This window comes from Ursus americanus, chromosome X (genome assembly GCF_024610735.1).
Source record: "Ursus americanus isolate L20-20 chromosome X, mUrsAme1.1.p, whole genome shotgun sequence".
Lineage (NCBI taxonomy): Eukaryota > Metazoa > Chordata > Mammalia > Carnivora > Ursidae > Ursus > Ursus americanus.
The window spans coordinates 26,042,081-26,061,237 of NC_142164.1; the positions used below are offsets into that span (position 1 = coordinate 26,042,081).

A 19,157-nucleotide genomic window follows, 5' to 3' on the forward strand; every position below is an offset into this window, starting at 1 on the left:
ATAACAGCTCCATTTCCATACGAATTACTCATTGGCTGTAAAGGTCACTAGGAATTGGTGAGCATTAAAAACTGCAAACCAATTAGAATGTGGCAATAGCTTTGCTCAGAATTGAATGTTGATTCAAATTGGCTCTGGTAATATGATGCTTTTTAATGAAACCATCATTGAATAGATTAGCAGACACTTTCCTGGTTTTTGAGAAAGACACAAAATGAGTGTGGGGGGGTCTGGGTGTGGGGACAATGACTATTTGGTCATGCTTTCCAGCCTTAGTGCTAATCAGTCTTCCCAGAGAGGGTCTTTTGCCGGCAGTATGGATGAATGGCCTTTGAAAGCTTAGTGGGAATTGATGCTATCGATTACCGTTTAAAGCACACCTTCCTAATTTCTAATCGTTTTTGAAGGTAAAATGCTTTCCAATGGAACACGTATCTCTTATCAGAGGGTCCAAGTGTGGTATCTTGATAGCCTAAGTGATCAATTACTTCATACAGCAACTTGATGCCGCCTGGGATGCTATTGAAAGTTGATACCACACCAGCTTTCCGTGGAGCTGATTATGTGCTGACGACTCAGCAGATGGGAGCGCCTGGCTTACTGCCCTGTAACATGTGAAGGGTTTTACAGGCAGGGGATTATTCCGAGATAAGGTTCTGGGACTGCCATAGTGGTGAGGGTCAAGGCCAGCTTAGTTTCAGAAGGTCTTCATTGATGGTTCCGATACTGGGCCCCTCTCTCCAGTTGGGGATTTTGAACCGCTTGGTAAACAGTGGTAGAAGTGAGAAAGGGATATCCAGAGCCAATGAGAATTCTTGAAAGGGTCCCAGAACTAATGCTTTCTTTTTTAGGGAATGAAAACAGTTTTTAGCTAATTGCTATAATTTTAAGAAACATACTCCTGGTTTCCCAGGAAACAATTGGACAAATCTCATGATAATACATGCAGAAATCTATTTCTTACTGATTGCTTAAAATAAGCTGGTTTCGAACCAACATCTATTTAACCTGGACTTTGAGGAAAGGTCAGTAATTAGACCTGCCATCAATAACTTGATTATTGGTTGGAGAGACTAAACGTTTCCCTTTTACCTCCTACCTAAGTGGCTTCTGGATCATTGCTACAAGCAGTTTTATGGCGACAGTAGCAGGCAGTGGTAATGTATAGAATGGGCCTGTTTTCTAATCACCATACGTTCCTGCTTGGGGCAACGGAAGCAACTTTTGAGTTCTAAAACACTCCCCTGGTGGCCTTTCTTATAGTTCAGTTGGTACAGAACAAAGGTCTTGATAGTTTACGTAAAAGTGGCTTGTCCATCCTATTATCCTTCTATAATTTTCTGCTTCGATCTCCTTTCATCTTTCCTCTTGGCAGTGTTTATGCAGCATCACTAACTTCCGCTTGTGAATACCTTGCTGTTTCCCCCACTAAGATTTGGCCGATGATGGGGGGGGGGGCGGCAGGCAAGGAATAAATGTACTTAAGAAATCAAAACAATTACCAGCTTCCCTGGAAACTGAATTATCAGCATGGATATGAGTCCTTGAAACAAGCGTAAAACATTTCAATAGGAAGCCATTGTCTAAACTAGAATATGCAATTTGATAGTGTGTCACTCCCAGAGTCTTAGGCAGAGTCATGTACCTACCTTCTGTGACCCGCTGAGACACAAAATCCCTGCTTTTGTAAGAGCTAGAAAGGAGAATGCATATTATTTAGTTCAGTCCCCTTGTTTCTCAAGCAAGGCGATGGAGGCTGACAGAAGTGAAATGACTTGCCCAAGGACAAACAATCCCTGCGTGGCAGGGGTGGGATTCAAACCCGGGAGTTCCAGCCTCACGCTCTCGATATGCCACTTGCTATGCTGCACGCAAGTCTTAGTTGTCAACAACAATGAACTGGGTCCCCAACCAAGCCGTGCTGTTAAGGCGCTCTGCTTTGATAACATCCCCACACTCTCCCCACCCTCCCTTAAAAGCCCTGTGAATTTGCCTTTGTGAGAAGACGATAAAATCAAAAGCAGCCGGCCTAATTCACGGCAAAGCACTTACTCGGAAAAATTCTTTTGTTGAACCGGAGTCCAGGGTCCCATATGCAATTTCAGTCTGCTTAGCTAAGTCTTCGGCACTCTCTATGGGAGAAACCATCCTCTCCACGGTCAGAAAAGCAGCGAGATTGGCAGTATAGGAAGAAATTATGATCAGGGTGAAGAACCACCAAACCCCTCCGACAATGCGCCCGGACAGCGATCTGCGAGACAAAACAAAGACCAATCCAGACCCAGAGGGGCCGGAGTTCAGTTAAAAAACATAGTTGAAGTAGATGATGTCAGGGAATTAAAACACCAAACAAGAGTAACACGTTCACAACAGCCCACGTCATGGCGAAGATGACGATGGTGCATGCAGGACGCTCTTTGGGCCTCTACCACCTGCAAAGCCGGATTTTTTTTAAATCCTTGGAAAAACATCATCTTTTCACCAGCTCCTGCTTGCGCCTAAGAACTGCGCTATCAGATTCTCTTCCCGTGTGAGCTCTGCTGCGCTCGCCTGTGGGAGGAGGCTCCCGCCTCCTTGGAGGCCAGAGGTTCGCAGCCCGCAGGGTGGGATCACCTGGGATCTTTGTAAAAAAAAAAAAAAAAACCTCATGCTTAGGCCTACTCAACACCAGTTAAACCAGAGCCTGGCCCGTGGGACCCAGACATACATGTTTTAAAGCTCACCAGGTGATTGCAGGGCACAGCCGACGCTGCGGACCACTGACGTAAGCTGACGTCATGGGAGGAACACAGTCAAAAAGCCTCACGTATTTGAAGAGAATTGGGTCGGTGGAGGGGTACTCTTCACTCTGGGTTTTGTAGGTTTAATAACGAGTTTGCCATTTTGTGGAGTTGGTCACCATGAGGCAAGGAGCGTGAGATAATATTTATTAGGATCTTAATAGAAATGGCTAGTGGGGCTCAGGAGCTTAGCTCCAGGGATCAAAACTCTCCCCTTTTGCAAAGAAGCCTTAACACAGGACGGGCCTCAAGTGAAGTAGGAAAATAACTACCCATAGAACCGAATTTGCCAGGCGCTAAAAGGTTTGTTTGCACCCCTACATTCCTACCGACCCCCCCCCCCCCATTAATCGAACAAAACCATTCTCACCAGCCTGCCACGGAAATTCCTCAGATTGGAGTCACCCTCTGCATTTTCCTTAGGAGACTTGGTCAAAAGGTTAACCAGTAACTTCAATAGGACCTATTATCACATGATCTTGGATGAGTCGACCCAATTAGTAGAGAATGGGACAGAAGACGGGTAAGTTGTCATAAGGGACAATTTTGTTCCTAAACGTAGCTATGCCTTTGGCACTGCGTGGGGTGTTCGTGAATACGCAGTTTCGGAGTATCTGCAGCGGTCTGCAGACCAAGCTGAGGAATACCGTTCCTCTGTATCGGTGATTCTCAACTCTGCCTGCACATCAGTATCATCTGGGAAGCTTGAGACAAAACAAAACAAAACAGGACTACACGCACAAAAATGCCGCGGCTCCACCCCAGACCAATGAAATCAGACTCTCCGCCGGGGCGGGGGGGGGGGGGGGGGCTTGCAGGGGTGGGGGGTGGGGGTGGGGGAGAAGGGGAGGAGGAGGTTAGGCCGAAGCAGCAGCATTTGTATAAAGCGCTGGAGTAGCCAGCATTGGGTGTCAAGGTCCTGCACCGTGAATGCTGCTGGGGGGGCGGGGAGGGTCTGTGGGAAGTCAGGGGGCAGTGAGCACCCCGGATGCTCAGGGGTGGGGTGCGGCTCGTGCGGAGGCAGTTTGGTCTCCTTCACAGTGTTGCTGAAGGCTGGCTCTGGCTGCAGAAATGAAAATCTGGTCCCTAGGTTTTATAAAACATTGCCACATTATCTCTAGGCTGGTTCTCTCTGTGGCAGAGCTCCATCCTGATGAGGCTGTACTCTCCCGTGCCCAGAAAAGCTCACAGGAAAAGTATCCACTCTGTCATAAAGGCAGGAATAGGCGTAGGAGCCTGGCCCATCTCCAGGCTCTGTGGGAAGAGGGCAGTTCTGGGCTGAAAGCCGGCAAATCAAGCTCTTCTCTATTGGTACTTGCATTTGACCACTTTGAAGCAAATTTAAATTCCTGTGTCCCAAGATAAACTCTTACTAGCCTCTGGAAAATTCAGTTGTTTTTGGCTTTATTCTCTGGTCAAATAGTTTTGGCAGGTGTTTTGATAAATGGTGTTCTTTATTGATGAACTAAAACAAAACTACTTGAATTTTTAAAGTCTGTCATTCCTGTTGGTTCCTGGATGCTTAAAACCACCCTTCCTTCTTTATTTTTGAATGCAATCACTTTCTGCCTTTCAGATGAAAATCTGCTTTGCAACAGATTTCTCTACTAAGAGTTATATTCTCTCAGGGTCTCCTCTGGGAACATGTCTCTTTTAATCAGAAGAGGTAAAAACATCAGGATGAAGCAGAAAGAATGTGTTACACTTCCAAATGCTAAATATTTACAGGATATTTCAGTTACGAATTTGGACCTTTATAGTCTTTCTTCATTGTTGCCATATATATTTAATTTATCCCCAACTGATCTGACCCTGGACATAATTTTACCATATAGAAGATTACTGTTTCAAAGTAGCATCTGTAGTAATAGGGTAATAAAAATGATAACAATAATAGCTAACCCTTACGGAGCCCTTCCGGACTGTTCTGATTGCTTTGGGTTGACATGGGTCAACTCTTTCAATCCTTCCTCTCTATGGTTAGGTACTATTTTTACAGATTAGAAAACAGAGGCATTTTACAGATAAAGAAACTGAGGCACAGAGAGGCGAAATAGGAAATTAATAACCTATACTTACACAGTAGGAAAGAAATGCCCACATTTTTGTGCTACAAAACAGTCATAGTTTGTCTAAGCAAAACCGGAGCGGTGTATAGATTACAGAAGGTGCAATTTTCTGACAATAACTGAGAATTATAGTTGTAGGAAAAGCAAACATGTTTGGATAATTATTGTTTATTATCTGTTGTTCATTTGGAATGGAACTGGGAATGCCATCCTTATTTGGAGTGATGGGGTTTTCCCGAGACCAAGGGGAGAACTGATTTTGGAGTATTTCCAGATTCATGGTTTGGTATGGAAAGGGTTTTATTAAGCTGCTGAGAATACCAATGGTAGTTTATGCATTGTCTATTTGAAATGGGGAGAAAAATACAGTAATTTATGGAAATTGCACTTGTGCCATTCTGTCGAGGCTAATGGATTGTGTCTGTATGATCTAAACTCAAGCCTGCACATGCTAATCTGGTTATTTTGGCCACCATAATAGGTGACCCAGATAATCATGTGCTTGATCTGTAGGACTTAGCTGAGATTGGCTGTTGACATGACTGAAAATAAACCTAAACGCAAAATGGTCATTTTTGTGTCCTCTTGTATACATGGCTGTTAACTCGGGCAACTACGTGGTTAATATGATGATATTCCTTTGTGCATGGAGAATTTTGGTGACTGTCTACATAGAAATGGCATAATAGTACCCACAAGCCTCAGCAGAGATGGAAAAAGGGCTTCCTTGGAATCCGTGCGAAATGCACAAACTTCCTCAAGGCAGCAGTAGCTTTGACAAGAGTCTTGATGGAATTTCTATGGCTTTCTTTCCATTATGGCATGAATGCCTAAGTCCTTTCACTGAGAAAAGGTGCAGAGGAACTCACAGGGAAGAAGCTCTGTAAGAATTTTTACATTTCCCTCTTCTCATTAAGGAAACTATAGCCATTTAATAACCCACATTTCACATGGCTGCTATATAAAAAGTGACTGATGGGTCAGCCCCATGACATTTTTAAAAGGATCTATTAAAACAAGAGAAGACTTTATAGTTGAGTTAAAAAGACCTGTCATTTTCCAGTTTCTTTCCCTCCATTAATGCAGCTTCAAAATGTTTAACGTTCATTTCAAATAGTTTTGTTGCACAAGACAGATTTTGAGGTTGGCATAATGAAATGGCTATAAAATGCTGCACACTTAGTATTTATAAAAATGCATTATAAGGAGCATATCGTACCTTTCGAAGAAATGTAAGAGGAAGTGAATGAAAGTAGATTAGCAACGAGAGAAAAATGGACATAAAAACACCGCAAAATCATATACAATGCTCTTGTTAACCTTAATCATACGGAAGTAGAGTTTCCGAGTTAATAATAAAATGTATTTTATGACCTCTGAAATGATAATAAAAGTGAGCTATGTGCTGTAACCTTCAGCCTGTAAGTAAATTTTGAAATCTGCACTTTACCAGCTTCGTAAGATCAAGAGCCGAAACTAACCGCTTCTATGCACAAACTCTTCCTCACGCTCTTTCTCCCCCCTGTTCTTTCTTCCAAAGTATGTATCTTTTCTACATTCTATTCAATGCCGATTCTATGACAGATTTTTTTTAAAAATGTGCAGAATCAATCTTTGGCTCGTATAGTATTTTCTGATGGGGTAAGAAACCATCTCCTGAAGACTGAGAACTATGGCTTTCAGCCAGAAAAGTCGTAAAACAGTTGCAATAAAAATCCTGCTATTACATCTTTAATTGATCCCCACATCACTACTACTTTGAAAAGAATTTGCAGTAGGATGAGACACTGACTGGTCAGACATCAGCAAAGAAAAGGCTATTGCTTAAAATGGAGCCCCCAAATCCTGTTGTCTTTGGTTCCATTCATTTAATACCGTTCGTGTCTTTTATTATTTGGCACGTGTTTTCCATTTGATGAAAGGATCTGTATGTCAACTAACCTGGACAGATGCCCTGACTGCTCCTCTAAAGTATCTGATGTCTTGCAGAATCAGAGAAGAGTAATGCCTTTGGAATAATACGCACACAGTAATCAGATTCAAGTTAGTGTGCTCCCTGGAGTTTCTCTGCTAGCATTCGCCCAATCCTCCCGGCTTCAACTCCGTTAGCCCTCAGATGGCCCTGCAGCTTCAAAGAAAGTCAGCAGGGGGAGCATTTGTCTGGGAGGACTCGGACTTTGGACCGCTCCTCCAAGTTTTACAAAGGAAACAAATGACAGATTTAAAAAATTGTAACATTCTGTCAATATCAGCAAATCATTATAGAATATACAATCCAAACATTTGCACGAGGTGTAACCCTTAAGGAGGGCACTATATGGATTCAAGAAGGCAAGTTCGTTGGTTATTTCTCATCAGAAATCAACTACGTGGCACTGACTACAATTTCAACCGCATTCCTAAGGAGTTTTAGGGACTAACATGCAAGTAGAATATTAACTGTTAGTTTTTGTGCAAGTAGGGTGGTGAGGAGCAGCCAGTTTAATAAGGAGAATAGCTACCCTTTACCGAGAACTTACTATACGCCAGGTACTATGCTTTACATTTTACGGATGAGGAACTGAGGCTTACTTAGCCAGATTTAGTAACGTGCCCCGAGTTACACAACTCCTAAGCAGATTGCGAATCCAGTGAGACTAACTCCAGCCCCCACGCACTTAACCCCTACGCGCTCCCTCCATCTGGCTACACCCACTGCGGATCTCCCCATCCCCCTCCAGGGGAAGAGGGTTGAGTGGAATCTCCTCCTACTTCTCCCGACTGCCCCAATCAAATCAGTTTGTATATGGATATAACCTCAGCTTCTCACATTGATTAGCCTCTCTAAAGGCGATTCAGCCTCCAGCTGAATTGTTGACTCCAAACAATGGGAGTAGTTGAAAATACCAAACCTAATATTGACATGGGCTCTTTAAGCTTCCAAGCCCCGTCAATACCTTTATTTGATGGAAATACAATGATGCTCGGTGCTCCTCATGCTGATTTCCCACTCTTTCACTCCGAGTGGACACACGCCCTGCAGCATTTTAAGTGCTCACTGCCTAAGCCTTTCTTTAACAACCCCGGGCAAAGGCAGAGTTTCATAGGAGGTTGGGAGACTGGGAAATAGTCCTGGGCACACCCAGGAGGAAAAGAATGGAAGTAGCAATGCACCTTCAGGTCGGTAGTGGGAGGCGGTGTGTGGTAGTGGGAACAGTTCTACTGCTGGATCTTACAGTCCCTATGACCCTGACCTCTACCACAGTATCTCTCTGCGTCCGGTTTTGTCTATGCTGTGAAAAAAGCAGCATGAAGTGGAGCGATATAGGGTGTGGGGTTGGAGTTAGGTTCGAATACTGGCTCTGCCATTAGCTGTGTGACTGCGCCAATTATTTACCCCGAGTGTCACCTTCCTCAACTTGAAGTACAAGGCGGCCGTGTTTCGAGGATTAAAATCCATAGGGTAATAATGCAGGCAAAGTGCGCATACATGGTGGGAGCTCAGTGAAGGCTGTTGTCCCTCTGCCCTCGGGAAACAGAAGCAGTTGGGTTAATTTATCTGACATCTCCTCTTGCTATGATAGTTGATAGTTCTACTTCAAAATGTGGTCTCTTATAATTCCTTGAATTGCTTCAATTTTGGGAAAAGTCAGAGTGTACAATGCATGTTCACATTCAGAGCTGTCTGGAGAGTCAAGATTCTAAATGTGGCCATTAAACAGAAATAAAGTATAACGCTGGCATTTGCCGTCAAGGCAACCATGAATCTTAGAGCGCAACTATGTCATTAACGGGAATTTCGAAATCTGTTAATAGAAGAGCACATTTCAGTGGAATATTCTGTTATACAACTGAGCACAAATATATAACCAACAGAGCTCTCAAGGCAAGGAGAAATAAGAATGCTACAAAGTATAAAATTTTATCAAGAGGCTTAAAGATATAATTTCCTTTGAAGGACACAAAAGACAATATTGAAAGAGGGATCACCCCTTTGGTAGAAAATATACAGAGTAATAATTTATTACTCAAAAGCACAAAAAGGAGAATATGTGTTACTCGAGACCAGTGTTATTCCATAGCCTGTGTGCCCCACTGCTGCGTTGAGCTGCAACCAGCATTTAAAACGTCATGGCATGCCGTGAGGGTAATGTTTGGTGACACTCGTGTTATATACGTGTTATATACATATATATACACACTGAGTCATGATGGAAAATGTATTTTGTACTGAGGGACATGGTCAAAAAGTTTGAAAGCCATTGCTCTATATGACAGTATCTAGTGCAGTATAATGAAATGTGTATCTTGGGGGGAAAAAAAGGATTTGATATATTTCAGTGCCACAGAAGAGCCACAGCTTAAATTCTGCTATCAAAAAAATCTATCCAGCTTGTCATTTGCAGGTCCTCATCTTTAAGTTAGGACTTAATGAAGCAATATGCTTAAATACTTCTAAAAACAGATAGCTTTTGAAGAGTCCTGTTTGAGTATACAGAGTAGTGTGCAGCACTCCGGTGGGGATATCACAAATTTAGTTTTGAAAATTCACTTACAGAAACCAATAAAATCCCCAGCCTTAATGACTCTTTAGCATTGCCTCAACACAGATTACCAGCCATGTTAAAAATCACTCAATTAGGGATCGTTCAGAAACCCTACTCTCCAAGTGAACATTTAAAAAAAATAAGAAAAGAAAGAAACTAGCAAAATAAATGAACTCCCAGATGGTATCGCAAAATGACACACATTGTAAGCACAAAAGGAGCAGGGGGTGCAATCATTTGGAGTATCAGACCGAGCAGATGGAGAGTGGCAAAAGGTATGACTCAGACAGAAGAGGCTTGCCCCACACATGTTACATTAGAAATGAGAAGATGGTTACCCGTGAGTTACACTGCAAATCTTCATTTGAAATGTTTCGTGCTCCAGGTGGATAATCTTAAAATGAGGTACGCTGTAAAACCATAGTAGGTGACCTTCTGGGTCCTTATATTCTAAATGAATATCCCCATATGTTTGTATAATGGACTCTAGTCAGTTATTTGGGTTAATGTTTAATTTTACCAAAACTACAACTTTTTATTTTAGAAAAAAAACCACCCCCCCGATTTTGAAGATACCATATTTGCTTACAATATTTTATGATTATGAATTTAACACTGTTTTTGTTTAGGTAAATTACCATTTGAACTAAGTGGGCGAGATCCAGGACATTCACATTTCATATTTTCACTAGCTTCGCTGAGATGAAATTTGCATCTCATCAAATTCACCAATGTAAGGGTACAATGGATGATTTTAGTCAGCTTAAGAGTTGTGTGGCCATTGCCAACAGTCCAGTTCTGGAACATCTCCCTCACCCTGCAAAGTTCCTTCGCGCTCATTTGTGTTTAATCCTGACAGGGCCAGGACTAGGGTGAGACCAGTGAGGCATTTACCCCCCCCCAAAATTTAGAAGGGTACCAAAAATCTCATTAATCAAGATAAATAACATTTTAGTGCAATATTCTTCAAAAATCAAGATTAATTCAAAAAACCCATGATGAACAAAAATCAACATTTTTAATAAAGACTGAATTTGCCCCTTGTGCTTGCTGTACTCAGCCTTGCATGCCTCAGCCTAATCCTTGTCCTTCTTAGCTTCTCTCTGCTCCCTTTAAGTCCCTAGACACTTTCTGTCTCTACGGATTTGCCTATCCTGGACAAATGGAACAATGCAATAAGGGACATTCAATAAGTAGAATTCAATAAATGGAATCATATAATCTGTGGCCTTTTGTGTCTGGCCTCTTTCATGTAGCATCATGTTTTCCAGGTTCATCCACGTCGTAGCATGTGGGTAGCTTGTTCTTCTGAATTGCCCAATGGTATTCTATTGGATGATAAGGCCCATTGTGTTCACTTGTTGATGGCCATTTGGGTTGTTTCCACTTTTTGGTTTTTATAAAGCTCCTATGAACACTTACAAGTCTTTGTGTGGATATAGGTTTTCTTTTCAGTAAATAACTAAGTGGAATTGCTGTCATATTTTAAGTGTGAGTCTAACTATAAGAGACTGTGGACCCATCTTCCTCTTTGGGGGCAGCATTTTGCATTCACACTACTAATGGATGAGAGCTATGCTCATTCTGCAGCCTCACCACCACTTGGTACTGTCTTTTTTATTATAGCCATTCTAGAGGATATATAGAGGTATCTCACTGTGATTTTAATTTGCATTTCCCTAATGACTAATGATGTTGAGCATCTTTACATGTGATTATTAGCCGTTTGTATATCTTCTTTGGGGAAAGGTCTATTCAAATGTTTTGTCCATCTTAAAAATTGGGTTGTCTTCTTTATATTGAGTTGCAAGAAATCTTTATTTATTCTGGATATAAGTCCTTTATCAGATGTATGATTTGCTAATATTTTCTCCCAGTCTGTGGCTTGTCTTTTCATTTCCATAATGATGTCTTTTGAAATGTTTTGAATAGTTTTGAATTTTAATGAAGTCCAGTATGTCAATTTTTTAAAAAAATGGATTGTTCTTTTTTGTGTTTTGAAAACTCTTTGTCCAATTCGAAATCATATAGACTTCCCCTTAGGTTTTCTTTTTTTTTCTCTTATGTTTTCTTTTAGTACTTTTATAGTTTTAGTTATAAAACTTGGGTGAGATACTACAGTGAATAATTCTAGGCAGTCTAAGAGTGAAATGAAAAAGGTAGGACACTGAAAGGGGAAAGTAGGAGGGCTTTTAAGAAGAGTTCTATATTCTTTCAAATTTTTTTCTAGATCCCATCTCTGGACAAATGAAAAAATGTTTTAGCTCACTTAAGGAGGAAACCATGCCTGATTGATCTGATCAAGACTTAGTATTAGCTTTATCCAAATAATATTAATATTAGCTGAAAATGCTGCCTTTATCCAGAGTCCAAATGTTTGCTATAATATGTATAAATATACAATACCATAGAAATGCATGAAAGACATTCAGAACAACACCAATAACACACTCACTTCATGGACGCAAGCAAACAAAATGGCTTGATGATAATTTGTCGTTGGATGGAATGTTAAATGAAAGAAAGCTGGACTTGAGATGGGTGAATACCAGATGTACGCGAATGGATCATGGCCACAGAATGCAAAGAGGCATTGGGTATGACATGGAAACAAACCTTGGAGAAATATCACATCCTTGCTGCATAAAGGCACCCAAGGAAAACCAAAGACTGTTAAATATTCCAAATTCATTTGGAGGGTCAGGAGGGCTTTGCGGATCGCGGGGTTCTTCATTGCTGTCTTCCAAGTGCCATTCATAGGGGCTGAATCTGCTGACTAGGAAAAGAACCACGCTGACCCCGATGTAAGCAAAGACGATACACATCCAGATCTCGTAAGCCAAGGGGTCCAGGAACGAGAACACGCCTGGCTTCGACTTCTGAGGCTTCTTTATCATGATGGAGATGCCCAGGCTCATAAATGGCTTTGAGAAATCTATGACTTCTTCACGGACCAATGTTATAGTGAGCGGAGCAACAGCTATATCAGCCCTCTGGAAAAAAAAATGGACTTTTAGAGACAGTACTTCCATTCGTCATTTGCCACTTACTATACCTCTTTGGTGGAAACATAAACTCTTAGAACACTACAACCGATTGATTTGTCAACGCTTTGGTCAGAAGAGTAGTAGCAATTCGATGGGTTCTAAAATGCTTTAACTTGATGGTAAGGGAAGGGAAGGACACCATTGACCTTTTGTCCTTTGTGACCTATTGCCTTCGGGTAACCGACTCAATGTTTTTCTTAGAATTTTTTTGCTATCTTGCAACTCAACTTGTATTCCCTTGTGACAGATCACTGTTTAATTCTCTCTTTTTTAAAAGTAAGTTCTACACTTAACGTGGGGCTTGAACTCATGATCCTGAGATTAAGAGTCGCGTGCTCTACTGACTGAGCCAGCCAGGTGCCCCCAAACACTGCTTAACTCTTGTTTTTTTTAAAGACTTATTTATTTATTTGGGGGGGGAGTCGGGAGGGGCAGAGGGAGAGGGAGAGACAGAATCTCAAGCAGGCTGCGTGCTGAGTGCAGAGCCCAATGCAGGGCTTGATCCCACGACCCTGAGATCATGACCTGAGCTGAAACCAAGAGTCAGACACTTAACTGACTGAGCCACCCAGGCACCCCAACTCTTGTTTTTTTTAATTTTCATTTTCATGCTCTTATGTCTGAGCTCCCTCATGTGACTGGGAATTTTTGAGAGGCAAGCACATAGTCTAGACTTCTTATATGTGCCTCCCTCCCCACCATGAGGTTATTATTATTCTTGAATTATTTTTTCAGAGCATGTCTGTAAAAACATAGGTTCTTTAAAGGCAGGGACTCAATCTTCTGGGTTTTTTTTTTTTTTTTGGTATCTATCACTGCAGCACATCCTAAATAAAGAAACTATGGATCTTAGAAAATAAGTTGTTGACTATTGAACATAATCTATGCAAACATGAAAGAATTCTGCATGGGCAATAACAAAGGTACAGCAGTTATTAGAATACATATTAATTTCTATAGGAAGCCATCATGTCTAGTGATAAATATCAGGGTAGCACTCACGAGTACTGGATCAATAAATATCAGGGTAGCACTCACGAGTACTGGATCAATAAAATAAATGTCAGTAGTGCCCTTATAATGGGCTCAGGCAAAGGCAGGCAATGTTTTTATATTAATCCCATGAAAAAAGGCACTAGGAATTTTTCTTTTCTTTCCAGCACTAGCAATTTCTGCACTTATTTCTTTGGTCTTCCACTACCGTTCCTCTACGACAGGCTTTAGTCTGGAGCCAGGCCTTAACATACACACTTAGAAAAATACTTCTAAGGAAAGCCTGTTGGATGGTATATCAGATATGAAGTAAAAACACCAATTTTGGGGTGCCTGGGTGGCTCAGTCAGTTAAGCACCCGACTCTTGATTTTGGTACAGGTCATGATCTCAGGGACATGAGATCGAGCCCCGTGTCAGGCTTCATGCTGGGTGTGGAGCCTGCTTAAGATTCTCTCTCTGCCTCCCCCTCTACCCCTCCCCCCCACTTGCTTATGCATGCAGACACTCTCTCACCTCAAAACAAAAAACAAAAGCAAAAGGACCAATTGTGATAATTTTTTTACATTAAACAGAGTTATACCTCAATATCCTTACCAGCGGGGAGAGGTGGAGGAGGAATGATCAAGTCTGAGATAGAGGATGTTTTAAAAGAAATGTTTAGCTACCTTGAGTCCCATAGGGTGACTCAAACTGATTAAAAAACAATCTTAATTAATTTAAAGGGAAACACAGATAATAAACAGCCAGCTAACATTTATTCAGTGCTTACTCTGTGTATAAGCACCTCGCGTATATTATCTTATTTAATTTTCTCAGCAAACTTAAGGTTGGCACATAATAATTCCCATGTTAAAGAAGGAGAAACTGAGGCCTAGGATTAGAACCCTGGTCTTCAGATTTCAGAACTCACGTGCTTTTTTCTTTCAGGTTTTTATTTCCATTCTAGTTAGTTAACATATAGTATAATATTGGTTTCAGGAGAACTTAGTGATTCATCACTTATGTGTAACACCCAGGGCTCATCACAACAAATGCCCTCCTTAATGCCCATCACCCATTTAGCCTATCCCTCCACCCACCTCCCCTCCAGCAACCCTCAGTTTGTTCTCTAGATTTAAGAATCTCTTACGGTTTGCCTTCCTGTCTGATTTTTTTATTCCTTTCCCTAGATTCCCTATTTTTTATTCCTTTCCCTATAGTCATCTGTTTTGTTTCTTAAATTCCACATGAGTGAAACCATATGGTATGTCTTTCTCTGACTGACTGATTTAGCATCTTACACTCTAGCTCCATCCACGTCATTGCAAATGGCAAGATTTCATCCTTTTTGATGGCTGAGTAATATTCCATTGTACACACACACACACACACACATATACACACACATACAATGGAATATATATATATGTATACACACACACACACATATATATACACACACACACATATATATACACACACATACAACGGAATATATATATATGTATACACACACACACACACACACATATATATACACACACATACAACGGAATATATATATATGTATATATATATATATACACACACACACACAGAGGAATATATATACTACCTCTTTTTGATCCATTCATCAGTCGATGGACATTGGGGCTCTTTCCATAATTGGGCTATTGTTGATAGTGCTACTAGAACTCATGCCCTTAACCACCACAATGTCCTAACTCCATAGATATGTGCAGGTTTCTACTCTACACTGTTTTTATGTACGATAATTAACCCCTCTCAGATTCACTCCAGTGCATATTTGAGTGCCTATTCTGTGCCAAGCACTACTCTTGATGCTGGGGATGAAACACTGAGCAAGAGAGGCAAAGCAGACAAAACTCCTTATCCTCGTGGAGGATGTCCTATAGCCCAGGGGGAGTTGCAGAAAGTATGCGTTTCTTAAAGCTAAGAGCCCACTGATCAAATCTACCCGATTGGCTCACTACAATCTCAAACTCCCCATTTCTGAAGTTAAATCCATCATCTATCACAGGAAAGCTGATCTCTTCGAAGTCTGTGAGTGATGCTTATTCCAAGCCTTTTGGGGTCCCTAATCCTTACCAGCTCCAACCCCCCACACAGGTGATCTTGCCTCTTTCTTTTCTTTTCTTTTTTTTTAAGATTTTATTTATTTGAGAGAGAGAGAGAAAGAGAGAGCGAGAGAGCGAGCATGAGCAGGGGAGAAGGACAGAGGTAGAGGGAGAAGCAGGCTCCCTGCTTCCCGACACGGGGCTCGATCCCAGGACCACGAGGTCATGACCTGAGCCCAAGGCAGATGCTTAACCGAATGAGCCACCCAGGCACCCCAATCTTGGCTCTTTCTTTACTGAGATGGGAGCCAACTGAGACAAGCTCTATTGTCTCCGTGTCCTTTTCCTTCTCAACATAGTGCTGTGTCTTCACCTATTTCTTCTTTAAAAAAAAAAATATTTTATTTTTTCTTAAGTAGGCTCTACGCCGCGTGTGGGGCTCCAACTCATGACCCCAAGTTCAAGAGTTGCAAGTTTTTACTGACTGAACCAGCCAGGCGTCCCGATTCACCTATTCCTTTTGTCGTTTCCATCTCATAGCAAATGAACTTTCTAAGGCTTAATCCACTTATTCCTAGCATCCCATAGTCTTCTGTCTCTTCTTAAAACTCAGCTCCCTTTGTTCTCTTGTACTAATTTTTCCTTCTCACCCTATCCCAATGGTTCTCAATGGGTGGCTTCCCGGACTAGCAGTATCAGAGTCACCTGGGAACTTGTTAGAAATGCCAATTCTCAGGCCCTATCCCCGATGTATGGAACAAGAAGCACAACGGGCGGGATTCAGCTGGCCCTCCAGGTGATTTGAATGCTCACTGTCATTTGAAAACCATTAATTGATCTTACTCAAAATCACACTCAGGTAATTCTGTTTACTGACAGCCTAAAACGAAACACAAAGCGGTCCTCCCACCTTCTTCTGATTCTACTACCCTCTTAACCATATGGCATCTTTCTCTCTCACTGTGGTCTTCTTGAAAAAATACACCTTTGCTATCTCTTGATTTTAACACGACTTTGTCCTTATAAAACACCTGTGATCTACCTTCCATCTCCTCCGATTTACTGACATTGCTTCTTCAGTTATATACTTGGTTGCCGTACCACATTCAAAGTCCTTCCCTCAGACGTCCCCTGCTCGTGGGACACCACTGCCCTTTTGCACCAAGTACCCTCTTTCCTTGGCTCTCTGAAGACTATAGCTTCTCCTCCTATCTCTCGAATGTTCCTTCTCTGGCTTTTCTTCCCAGTTCTGCTCTCTCGGCCAAGGTGTGCCTCTGTAGCCCCATAGTCTAGTCACGGGGCCTGGCTTAGGAGATAGTCAGTGAAGGTTTGTGGAGTAAGCAAGACTCCTTTAAGGGCCTGTCCTTCACTTTCTCCCTTCAGTATTATTTTTGTCCCCTCAGTATTACTACCCATGGCTTCAACACTCCCCTCATTGCCACTAACTCCTGAATCACCAGTTCTGCATTTATAACTGGACAGAAGCCAAACCCAAATTTTACCTATTTTACCCTTTTGCCTGGGGCCAGATCTGATCTTAGAAACAAAAGCTACTGAGGAGAATGGAATTGGCCAGAAAGCTAGTGGGAGTTTTTTGGCAGACAGAGTCTGCCTCAGCTAGAAAGAGGCTTGTCGTGCCAACAGAATTCACAGATGAAGCCACCTTCTATCCTTGCCAATGTGTTTCTGCCTCCATGCAAATGCCCCACTCGTATCATTTCCCATTTGATCTCATTTGAATTTAATTACTTAATTTAACTAGTTTTTGATCATTTAAGTCTAAATAATTGATCGTGCTAAGAGAAATGGCCATTTCCTTGTTTTGGAAGGCAGAAATAAGGGGCATTTGTCTGAGAAAATCACTTTGGATTGAATTTCAGGGAATTGGGCTCTTTTCAAGCAGGAAAAGAAAAGAGTCTGAGAATCTTGACACCCTCTATGAGGGAAAAAAAAAACACCTCAGCAACAAACACCCACCAGATGATAAGCACAGCTGAACACTAACAAGAGGTGGCTAGATAGACAAAGTGGGGCTTCTTGTCTGGTTCCCAAGAATATGCAGCAAAAGAACAGATTCCCAAAGGAAGCCATTCCTAGTATGAAGTACTTTTGAAGTCACGTAAGACAACAGAAAGAACCTGCTCCCCTCAGGCACTTGCCTTTTTTCCTCAGTCTGGCTTTTTTTTTTTTTTTAAGGATTTTATTTATTTATTTTGGAGAGTGAGAGAGAGCACACGCGCATGAGAATGGGGAGAGCGAGAGGGAAAGAATCTCAAATAGACTCGCCGCTGAGCACAGAGCCTGACCTCATGACCTTGATGAGGTCACGACCTTGAGGTCAAGACCACAGCCCAAACCAAGAGTTTCGGATGCTCAACCGACTGCACCACTGGGATGCCCCAGGACCGTTTCTTTCTTAGGAGCTTTTCCAGAGAAGGTGGAGTTTGGTTTTTGGAGGGTGCCCCTCGATGAAGAATAGCATTAAGTCTGATGTGGACCTGGCTCCAAAATGAGATTTCCCACGCTGAACCTTAAAAAAAGACCTATTACAGCTGGAAAATACGAAGGACTAGCAAAAAGCAGGCAGAAGAAGTCTCATCCAATAGAAAGGAAGGAGCAAGGATGGCCCGCTGGGTAGTGGACTTAACAACCCCTCCCATCTTTTATATGTGGAACCAACGCAGCAGGACTGTCCTGTCAGCTCGTGGGCAGCTGGGGAGAAGCCCTTGCCCTCTGCCACCACTATCCCCTTGTCTATATGAAAAGGATGTTGCAATGATCCGTTATTTCAGAGCCCAAGTTCTGCTGGGCGTCCTGTCGGTGGAGCAGTCAACCTGATTAGTAAGGGAAATAGAAGGAGCAGGTAACTAGTGTCACAAAACACCCATTTAGCTCTCCTGGAACCGCCATGGCACGCAGAGGAGGGGGAAGGTCATTTCCAAGGCAGGTTGAAGATTTAGGAGGCCAACAGTGATGAAAAAGTGAGAAAGGCAACTCCCCAGATGGCATTCCTTTCCTGGTCTCTGCTCCTTACAGGAGTCAGCTGTGGCTGGGAGAGAGGGTTAAGAATGATTGATGGGGCTAGGGAGTAGTAGGGAGGAGGTGAGGTGCTGACTCCCTAGTGAAGTGCCTCTCACTTCCGGTGTCTCAGCGGCCTTCGGTTCTCGAGCTTCGGCCTCTGCTAGGAACAGCAGTAGGCAGGCCGTTTTCTCAAATCTAGGCGGGTAAGCTGGGTGATATGGAGGTGCCTCAGGTAAAGGATAAAAACCAGCAAATGGAAAGAGCTCACGGTAAGAGTTTGCTAGTGCTTTTGCTTGCATCTTGACTACTTAAAGCATTTTAATCAAGCAGCTTAGGAGTGGCTGTGTGGGCTCAGTAAACACGCCAAATTAGGTTTGATTTTTCCACTCACCAGTGGCAAACCTGGAGGAACTGCATTATTGGAGGGGATTTAACCTAAGGGGATTTATAATCCTTTTCATAGGTGGGTTGCCAAAGTTGTAAATTTCATAAAACGTAAAAACCAACAAACTCCTATGTATAGGGATGATACACTTTAGAGTCTGACAGGTTTAAGACAGAAATGACAATTTAAATGGCGTTTAAAACATTTTTTTTTTGAGCTGAAAGGCTTATGTTGTATCTTAAAGTATTTTCATCTGATGTAAAGCTTATAACCAACC

The 19,157-nt window shown here is 42.1% G+C and overlaps 1 protein-coding gene across 3 annotated transcripts in view; it reads right to left on the reverse strand.

The window, feature by feature from the left end:
- GRIA3 (glutamate ionotropic receptor AMPA type subunit 3) overlaps nt 1–19,157 on the reverse strand; it is a 273,652-nt gene that overhangs the window by 56,501 nt on the left and 197,994 nt on the right. For all 3 annotated transcript variants that reach the window (XM_087860086.1, XM_087860085.1, XM_045804968.2), the window contains 2 exons: nt 11,992–12,368; nt 2,053–2,251 (listed from right to left, as the gene is read on the reverse strand). In XM_087860086.1, the coding sequence (XP_087716212.1) occupies nt 2,053–2,251; nt 11,992–12,368 (576 nt within the window). The remainder of the gene's footprint in view (nt 1–2,052; nt 2,252–11,991; nt 12,369–19,157) is intronic.